The following is a 9,780-nucleotide window of genomic DNA, read 5'->3' on the forward strand; positions in this document are numbered from 1 at the left end:
CATGGCTTTCCAATTGCAACTAATTACCATGCAAGAAGAAGAAAAACTGCGGAAAGGGCCTTGGTTCGAAGAGGAAGACGAGAGACTGGCATCTATTGTTGCCATTTTAGGTGAACGTCGTTGGGATGCGTTAGCAAAGGCTTCAGGTATATATGATTCAGCTCAGAGGCGGGTTCAGAATTTATATTTGATTGGTTCATTATTTATGTTCTTAAACCGAACTCATTGCGCATTTGCAATAGTGAGTTTAAAACTTAGTACGTATCTGTTGAAATGTAGTGATTTTTCACATATTCGTTTATGCCATGTAATATAAAAAGCACCATATTTTAACTTGTGTACAAAATTTGGTTGCATGCAGGGCTAAGGAGAAGTGGAAAAAGCTGCAGATTGAGATGGATGAACTACCTTAGACCTAATTTAAAACATGGCCATATTACTGAAGATGAAGAACGTTTAATTGTTCAACTTCAGAAACAGTTTGGAAACAAGTAATTAATCTTCCTTCTTTTATATTTCATGTTAAAGAAAAAATTAATATGTGATGTCCTTTTTCTAGTTCATATTGATTATTAATTTTAGTGTTTATGATATTACAGGTGGTCAAAGATTGCTAAAGAATTGCCGGGAAGAACTGATAATGAAATAAAGAATTATTGGCGAAGTCATTTAAGAAAGAAAGCACAGATTTATGAACAAGGTCCAATTCAAGATTCTGCTTAATTAATTATTCTTTCATTACTCTCTCTATATTCCGGAGGGAGTCTTTGGAGCAATGGTCAAGTTGTCATTATGTGACCTATAGTCACGGGTTCAAGCCGTGAAATCAGCCATTGATGCTTGCATCAGGATAGGCTGGGGAACCTTGGAGCAACGGTCAAGTTGTCTTCGTGTGACCGGTCACGAGTTCAAGCCGTGAAATCGGCCATTGATGCTTGCATCAGGGTAGGCTGAGGCGCGTTGGAGCAACAGTCAAGTTGTCTCCACGTGACCTATAGCTCACAGGTTCGAGCCGTGAAATCAGCCATTGATGCTTGCACCAGGGTAGGCTGGGAACCTTGGAGAAACGGTCAAATTGTCTCAGTGTGACCTATAGGTTACGGGTTCGAGCCGTAGAATCAGCTACTGATGCTTGCATCTGGGTAGGCTACCTGCATCACACCCCCTTGGGATGCGGCCCTTTCTCGGGCCCCGTGTGAACGCGGGATACTTTGTGCACCGGGCTGTCATTTTTTTTACTCTCTCTATATTCTCTATATATACATATCTTAACTAATAAATATTTGTTTCTATCTTACAGAATGCTCTGGAAGCAATACAAGTACTAATTCAGAATTAAAATCATCATTTGGTAAAGATGATTGTTCCTCTGCTGATTCTTTAACCGAAACGGAAGTTTCTAATTATAGCAATGATCATTCGTCAAACGAAACAACATTACCAGATTGGATACCAAGTTGGACATATGAACAAAGTCAAATGGAACATCATATGTACCTTTGTAGATTAAACATATGTTCATGTTATCCTCAGTGTTTTTCTGAAGATAATAACAATAGTATTAGTCCAAGGGATGATACTTCATCTTCTATATGGGAATAGTAGTAAAATGAAGAAAGAAAGAGTTTGAATTGTATAGACAGACAAGTGTGAATGTAATTTCTTCATTTGAAGGGGGAAAAAACTTAAGGAACAAAAATCATGTACAGTTTGTTCAATCTAATTATTCATTGAGTTTAACTTTTCTACAGCGTAAAAGAATTGTTATAGTATCATCTCACCTAAAGATATCTAAAAGTAAGTCATGATAAGTAAAACTAGTTACTCAGAAAATAACACAGGTAACCAAGAATGACAAATTAACTTATATTGATAGTGGCAAATAATTACAAGGTCGGTGAATATAAGTTAGTAAAAGGGAAAATGACACTGTACAGCCGCTCTCAAAATAATGGCTCCAAATAAATTAAATATTTTTATATATATTCATTTTTGTATGTTATATACAAAAAAATAAAAAAATATTTATACACTTTTGCAGCTACCGAATATAAATAGTTTTGACCGCGAGCTAGAAGTAATCTTTGCCCTTTGCTCAAAAAAAAAAAAAAAAAAAAATCTCTGCCCTAAGTTAAATCCTTATCCATTTTGGGCACATTATTGTCACATGCTTATTAGCTTACTTTCGTGCATTATTGTTTCTTTTGTTTACTAAATTATAGATAAAGAAGGATAAACGAATAAAAAAAAATGCAAGAGGGCATTTAAAGGGGGAAATGACAGGTGATTAATGTGCATATTCTATATTTAGAAGTAATGGACTTGGCTCTACAAGTTTGACTGATACCAAAAATGGAAAAACGGAAATTAATAAACCCCAAAAGCCGTTTTGCACTAATTGGCTGTTCATAAGCACATTTGATATTTCACATGTTTTTTAGATAATTGAGTAACTATGTATTATGATTACATTAACAACATCAACAATAATTAGCTAGTGCAGCGGGTTGTAACGATCCGGCCGGTCGTTTCATGAGTTACAGCCCTGTTTCCCTCATTTCTGCTTCTTATGTGTTGTTCAGTTGTACTTCATCATATCGTGTTGGTTGTTCTGTGTTCGGAGTGATCTTGGAGTGAAATGAGACACTTAGTCTCTAATTTTGGAGCTTAAGTTGGAAAAGTCAACCGGATGTTGACTTATATGTAGAAGGTCTCAGATGTGAATTCTGATGGTTCGGATAGCTTCGTTAGGTGATTTCGGACTTAGGAGCGTGTTTGGAATGTAATTTGGAGGTCCGTGGTAGATTTAGGCTTGAATTGGCGAAATTGGAGATTTGGAGTTTTCCGGTTGGCAGTGAAAATCTTGATATCGGGGTCGGAATGGAATTTCGGAAATTGGAGTAGGTCCGTTGTGCCAATTGTAACGTGTGTGCAAAATTTCAGGTCATTCGGATGAGGTTTGATAGGTTTTTGCATCGTTTGCGGAATTCAGAAGTTTGGAAATCCTTAGGCTTGAATCCGAGGGTGATTTGGTATTTTTATGTTATTTTAAGTGTTTCGAAGATTGAAATAAGTTTGAATGGTGATATGTGACTTGTTCGTATGTTTGGTTGAGGTCCCGAGGGCCTCGGGATGAATTTGGATGGTTGATGGATTGGTTTTTGAGGTTTGAGAGTTGATGAAATTTCTGGTGTGTTTCAGCTATCATAACCGCACCTGCGGAGTGGGAACCGCAGGTGCGGCAACGCAGAAGTGGAGGATCAGCCGCAGAAGCGGCCATAGCGGAGAGTGCAAGAGTCGCAGGTGCGAACATCGTACCACACCTGCGAGACCGCAGGAGCGAGAAGTTGACCGCAAAAGCGGGTTCTGGAATTTAAGTGAGGACCGCACTTGCGATGGATTTTCCGCAGGTGCGGCATTGCAGATGCGACTAGAGGACCGCAGATGCAGAAGTGCTGGGCAGAAAGTATATAAGTTCCCCTTCGCGAATTTCTACCATTTCTTCACCATTTTTGAACGAGTTGGAGCTTGGGAGTTGTAATTTCAAGAGGGAATCAAGTGTTTTCAGTGAGGTAAGCTACTTGGGCCTTGTATCTTGTGTTTATGGCGATTATTCCATTGTTTAATCATGATATTAGAAGTGGGAAAATTAGGGAAGAAATTGGGAGATTAGGGCTTGAACTTGGAGAGTTTAAATTGGAGATTTGACGAGCCATTTGAGGTCCAATTTTGATGATTTTGGTATGTATAGACTCGGGAGTGAAAGGAGTTTCTAGTTTTGCAATTTTTGTTGGATTCCGAGATGTGGGGCCGGGGGCCGGGTTTGAGCAAATTCGGGATTTTGGGTCTAATTTGATAATTTTCGTGTGGGTTTCATCCCTTTAGCGTGTATTGATGATACTATACTGATTTTTGTTAGATTCGGAGCATTCGGAGGCCGGAGCGAGAGGCAAGGGCATCGCGGGTTAGAGTTTTGGCTTGGTTTGAGGTAAGTAACGCTTCCAAACTTGGTTCTGAGGGTTCAAACCCCGAACTATGTGTTTCATAATTAAATATTGAGGTGACGCAAATGCTAAGTGACGGGCGTGTGGGCGTGCACCGTGAGAATTGCGGCCTGGATCATTCCATTGCACCGCTTAGTGACTCTTTCTTGCTGATACCTGTGTAGTGATTATGTGATTTAGTTAATGAGCTTTAAATCATGCTAATTATCATGTTAGGGCTTCACGCCGATACTGTTGAGACCCGAGAGGTCGTTTCTTTCTGTCATATCATTATCTTCATTGATATTCTGTACTCAGTCTTGTTCATGCATATTATGTCATGTCTCAATCTCGATATTTGTTATTTGGCACATCATGTCATTATTTCGGGATAGTTTCTCGATATTGTGAGGCCGTGTGTGTGAGACTGGAGAGTTGTGACTGAGTGAGGCCGAGAACCTGAATTTGAGTGACAGTTATAGGATTGGGCTACACGCCGCAGCAGATTATTGATTATGCCTTCATTGGCTTGTTATATCTCTTGGCTGAAAGGAGCTCCTCCGGAGTCTATACACCCACAGTAAGCGTGGATGACACTATTGAGGGATGGATTTTCCTAGACATGGACTTGTCCGAAGTACTTACTGATATTATTGAGGGATGGGTTTCCCTGGACATGGATTTGTCCGAAGTACTGATACCTGGAGATGGATTTCTCCTCAGGGTTGGATTACCCTTGTTCCTCGGTACCGGTTGACTTGAGGTCAGTGTTGTTTATATATTATGGAATGGATTTCCCTGGGCCGGATGGCCATATGTGGTACCGAGTGGTTGAGCACTTGAGAGTGGGAGCACATGATGCATTTTCATACATTTCTGGCATTGACATGTAGAGTTTTACTGAGCTTTATACTTTACATTGTTCGGATTAGCATTTTTCCTTACTGTCAAGTTTAAAATATTGAATTTCCAGCATGCCTACTTTTTTGTACAATTTAAATGTGTTATAATTGCTGAGATTTAGTTCGTCACTACCTCTCAGTCCAATGTTTGGACTTGTTACTTACTGAGTTGGTGTACTCACGTTACCCCCTGCACCTTGTGTGCAGATTCAGGTATCTCAGGCCACGGTAGCGGCTGTTCACTATTCCGGACGCATATTTCACCAGAGATAGCAAGGTAGCTGCCTGATGTTCGCAGTTCCGCCTTCTCCTTCTTTATCTTCCTTCTAGTAAACTTTGGATATTTCAGACTATTTTGGTCTAGTTGTGTTTCGGAACAAGTGTAGTATTGCTCATGACTTAGTGACACCCGAGGTCGGGCTTGTATTTTCCGCTTTTGTTTGGTTTTAACTTTATATGTTTTATGGAATATTAGTTGAAAATGGTATTATTTAAGATTTAAATGAAATGTTGAACTATTTTGAAATTGTGTCGGCTGGCCTAGTTTCACGATAGGCGCCATCACGACCGGGTCAGTTTTGGGGTCGTGGCAAGTTGGTATCAGAGCCTAGGTTACATAGGTCTCACGGGTCATGAGCAGGTTTAGTAGAGTCTCGCGGATCGGTACGGAGACGTCTGTACTTATCTTCGGGAGGCTGCAGAACCTTTAGGAAAAAACTTCACATTCTTGAATTCTTGTCATGCGAATCTGTGATTCTGGTAACTAAACTTCTGTTATTCTATTCTCTCACATATGGTGAGGACACGTGCTACAAGTCAGGACGGACGACCACCAGTTGGGGCCGCTAGAGGCCGAGGTCGCGGTCGAGGCCGTGGTAGGGGCAGGGGTGTAGCCCGCACCGCAGATAGGGCAGCACCTGCAGATCCACCAGCCGCCCCAGTTCATGATCAGGTCCCAGTTGCGGATGCTCCAGCAGGACCAGCTCAGGCACCGGCTGTGCCTATTGTTAATCCGGGCCTTCAGGAGACATTGGCTCAGATCTTGACCGTGTGCACTAGTCTTGCTCAGGCGGTCGCAGTTTCTACAGCAACAACTACTTCTCAGGCCGGGGGAGGCACTCACACTCCCGTCGCGCGTACACCCGAGCAGGTTGTTTAGGGACTGCAGACATCGAACGCACCACCAGCCCAGCCGGTTGCACCTGCTCAGGATTTTTTAGTACCAGTAATGCTTGATGACGAGCAGCATCGATTGGAGAGGTTTGGTAGACTTCAGCCTCCGACTTTCAGTGGTGCAGAGAGCGAGGATGCCCAGGGTTTCTTGGACAAGTGTCAGAGGATTCTTCGTACAACGGGTATTCTGGAGACCAGTGGGGTCGCATTTACTACTTTTCAATTTTCTGGAGCTGCCTTCACTTGGTGGGAGGCTTATGAGAGGCATAGGCCTGTCGGTGCAGCGCCCCATACCTCAGCGGCGGACCCAGAATTCTATACAAGCGGGTTCAAAACAAAAAATGATATGTATTAGTATAAATTGTGTAGGGTATGACAAGCATATAAGGTTTGATCACTTTTTTTTTTTAAAAGAAAATCTCAAGACGAAGTCATTGTAAAGTCATGCTTTATAGTTTTTAACAAATTATTTTAAAAAGATACAAAAAGTTATATGTTTTTATTTTTAGCAATTTATCTATTTAATTTAACAGTTTTATAAAATCTAGAATTTTTCTTGTTATTATTTTAGAAGTTTTTATTTCTAAACAAAAGAGAATAATAAAATTTATAAATACCAAAATAATTACAATAATTAGTGAAAACGAGTTATAACCAAATCCAAAAATTTTATATAAAGCAAATAGACATTTCAACATAGTCTAAAATTAAATTAAACTAACAAATAAATAATTTGAATAAGATCACTAAAATTTGAATCAAAATTCATTTTGTGGATAGGTTTAATTTTTTAATAAAAATTAAACTATAGAATAATTATTATTTATTTCAAGTAAAGGAAATAAAGTAAAATAGTAAAATGACAAAAAAGAGGACATGAGACTAATAAATTTAGATGGGACAAACTGTCTTTGCCTTATGGTACGTAAAACTCGGCCAAAAGTTTATATTGACCAAGCACCGAATGGATTCGATCTCAGTACCAGTCAAACGTTTTGAACCCGCTGGACAAACTCCACAGACGGCGCAATTACATCAAGCAGGTTCAAGTTATTATTTCTATATGAATTTCTTTGTTTTAAATATAATTTATCTATATATACAGTATAATTTTTTAACGAAGTGGATTCAACTGAACCCGCTTGACTCTTACAGGGTCAGCCCCTGGGCATCAGTTCTCCATTCTCTTCCTGGAGAAGTATGTACCGCATTCCTGCAGAGAGGAGCTGCACAGGCAGTTCGAGCAGTTGCGTCAGGAGGACATGACCGTGATGCAGTATGAGATGAGGTTCTCAGAATTAGCCCGTCATGCTATCTGGCTAGTTCCCACGGATAGGGAGAGGATCAGGAGGTTCGTTGATGGCCTCACTTATCAGTTACGAATTTTTCTGACCAGAGAAAGGGTATCTGGCGCTTCTTTTGAGGAGGTAGTTGACATTGCCAGAGAGATAGAGTCGGTTCACCGCCAGGAGCGAGTTGAGAGGGAGGCCAAGAGGCCTCGGGGATCTGGTAGTTTTGGTGGCGTACCTTCTAAGGGTTAGTTTCAGTACGGCGGAGACCGTCCATTCATACATGCTCAGTCAGCTCGTTCGGGTCACCGTGGTGGGTCATCTGGCCATGGTTCTCATAGAGTGCCCTTCCAGCTCAGAGTTCGACTCATGCACCATCGGTTCAGGGTTAATCTATGCCTGGTTCTTCTAGTGGGTATCCCGGTGCTCGGGGCTCCCTTCAGTTCCCATTTCCAGTGGCCGGTAGAGGTTGCTTCGAGCGTGGAGAATTGGGTCATATCAAGAGGTTTTGTCCCCGTCTTATGGGAGGTTCGTCCCAGCAGAGGAGTCAGCCTTTGGCTTCAGCACCAGTTACTTCCCCACCCGCTCAGCCAGCTCAGGGTGGAGGTCAGTCAGCTAGTGGTCGCCCCAGAGGGGGAGGTCGATCCGGTCGTAGTCAGGCCCGTTTTTATGCACTCCCAGCCAGAGCAGATGCTATCACTTCGGATATTGTGATTACAGATATCGTCTCAGTCTGTCACAGAGATGCCTCTGTGTTATTTGACCCTAGTTCCACTTTTTCATACGTGTCATCATATTTTGCTCGTTATTTTGATACGCCCCGTGAGTCTCTTGTTTCGTCTGTTCGTGTATCTACTCCGGTGGGCGATACTATTGTTGTGGACCGCGCATATCGGTCGTGTGGTGACAATTGGAGGTTTGGATACCCGAGTGGACCTTCTGTTACTTTGTATGGTGGATTTTGATGTGATATTGGGCATGGATTGGTTATCCTTGTGTCGCGCTAGTTTGGACTGTCATGCTAAGACAGTGACGTTGGCCATGTCGGGTGTGCCACAGATTGAGTGGTAAGGTTCGACGAATTATGTTCCCAGTAGGGTGGTTTCATTTTTGAAGGCCCAGCGGATGGTTGGGAAGGGTTGCCTTTCTTACTTGGCCTTCGTGAGGGATGTCAGTGCAAAAGCTCCTACCGTTGATTCAGTCCCAGTAGTGAGGGATTTTCCAGATGTGTTTCCTGCAGACTTGCCGGGCATGCCACCGGATAGGGATATAGATTTTGGTATTGATTTGGTGCTGGGCACTCAGCCTATTTCTATTCCACCGTATCGTATGGCACCGGCGGAGTTGAAGGAGCAGTTTCAGGAACTCCTTGATAAGGGGTTTATTCGGCCTAGTGTGTCGCCGTGGGGTGCGCCTGTCCTATTTGTGAAGAAGAAGGACGACACGATGAGGATGTGCATTGATTACAGGCAGTTGAACAAAGTCACAATCAAGAACAAGTATCCTTTGCCTCGTATTGATAATTTATTTGACCAGCTTCAGGGAGCGAGGGTGTTCTCCAAGATTGATCTCAGGTCAGGGTATCACCAGTTGAAGATCAGGGACTCGGATATTCTTAAGGCAGCTTTCAGGACCTGATATGGTCATTATGAGTTCCTTGTGATGTCTTTTGGGCTGACCAATGCCCCAACAACGTTCATGCATTTGATGAACAGCGTGTTTCGGCCTTATCTTGACTCGTTCGTTATTGTATTCATTGATGATATTCTGGTATACACGCGTAGTCAAGAGGAGCACGCCGAGCATTCTGTATTACAGCGGTTGAGGGCGGAGAAGCTTTATGCAAAGTTCTTCAAGTGTGAATTTTGGCTCAGTTCAGTGGCTTTCTTGGGGCACGTGGTGTCCAGTAAGGGTATTCAGGTTGATCCGAAGAAGATAGAGGCGTTCAGAGTTGGCCCAGACCGTCCTGAGCCACAGAGATTCGCAGCTTTCTTGGTTTGGCGGGCTATTACCGTCGGTTCGTTTAGGGATTTTTATCTATTGCATCGCCCTTGACCAAATTGACTCAAAAGGGTGCTCCTTTCAGGTGGTCAGATGAGTGTGAGGCAAGCTTTCAGAAGCTCAAGACTTCCTTGGCCACAACTCTAGTGTTAGTTTTGCCATCAGCTTCAGGTTCATATACAGTGTATTGCGAAGCTTCCAGAGTTGGTATTGGGTGTGTGTTGATGCAGGAGGGGAGAGTGATTGCTTATGCTTCTCGTCAGTTGAAGCCCCATGCGAAGAACTATCCTGTTCACGATTTGGAGTTGGCCACCATTGTTCACGCATTAAAGATTTGGAGGCATTATCTCTATGGTGTGTCGTGTGAGGTATTTACTGATCATCGTAGCCTCCAGCACCTGTTCAAGCAGAATGATCTCAATTTGAAGCAGC

The 9,780-nt window shown here is 42.3% G+C and overlaps 1 protein-coding gene across 1 annotated transcript; it reads left to right on the forward strand.

The window, feature by feature from the left end:
• Positions 1 to 1,673, forward strand: LOC109215861 (transcription factor MYB57-like). The gene is made up of 4 exons (XM_019379975.1): positions 1 to 146; positions 362 to 491; positions 600 to 700; positions 1,301 to 1,673. The coding sequence occupies exons 1-4, from the start codon at positions 2 to 4 to the stop codon at positions 1,600 to 1,602; spliced, it is 678 nt and encodes a 225-aa protein (XP_019235520.1). The 5' UTR covers position 1; the 3' UTR covers positions 1,603 to 1,673.
• The last annotated feature ends 8,107 nt before the right edge of the window (positions 1,674 to 9,780 follow it).

Source organism: Nicotiana attenuata, unplaced genomic scaffold, assembly GCF_001879085.1.
Source record: "Nicotiana attenuata strain UT unplaced genomic scaffold, NIATTr2, whole genome shotgun sequence".
NCBI lineage: Eukaryota > Viridiplantae > Streptophyta > Magnoliopsida > Solanales > Solanaceae > Nicotiana > Nicotiana attenuata.

What these genes read in the sequence shown, in the direction of transcription:
- LOC109215861 (XM_019379975.1), top strand. Translation starts at nt 2, where the DNA reads ATGGCTTTCCAATTGCAACTAATTACCATGCAAGAAGAAGAAAAACTG. An exon ending in TGCGTTAGCAAAGGCTTCAG is followed by an intron (nt 147 to 361) that starts GTATATATGATT and finishes GGTTGCATGCAG; the next exon opens with GGCTAAGGAGAAGTGGAAAA. An exon ending in AGCACAGATTTATGAACAAG is followed by an intron (nt 701 to 1,300) that starts GTCCAATTCAAG and finishes TCTATCTTACAG; the next exon opens with AATGCTCTGGAAGCAATACA.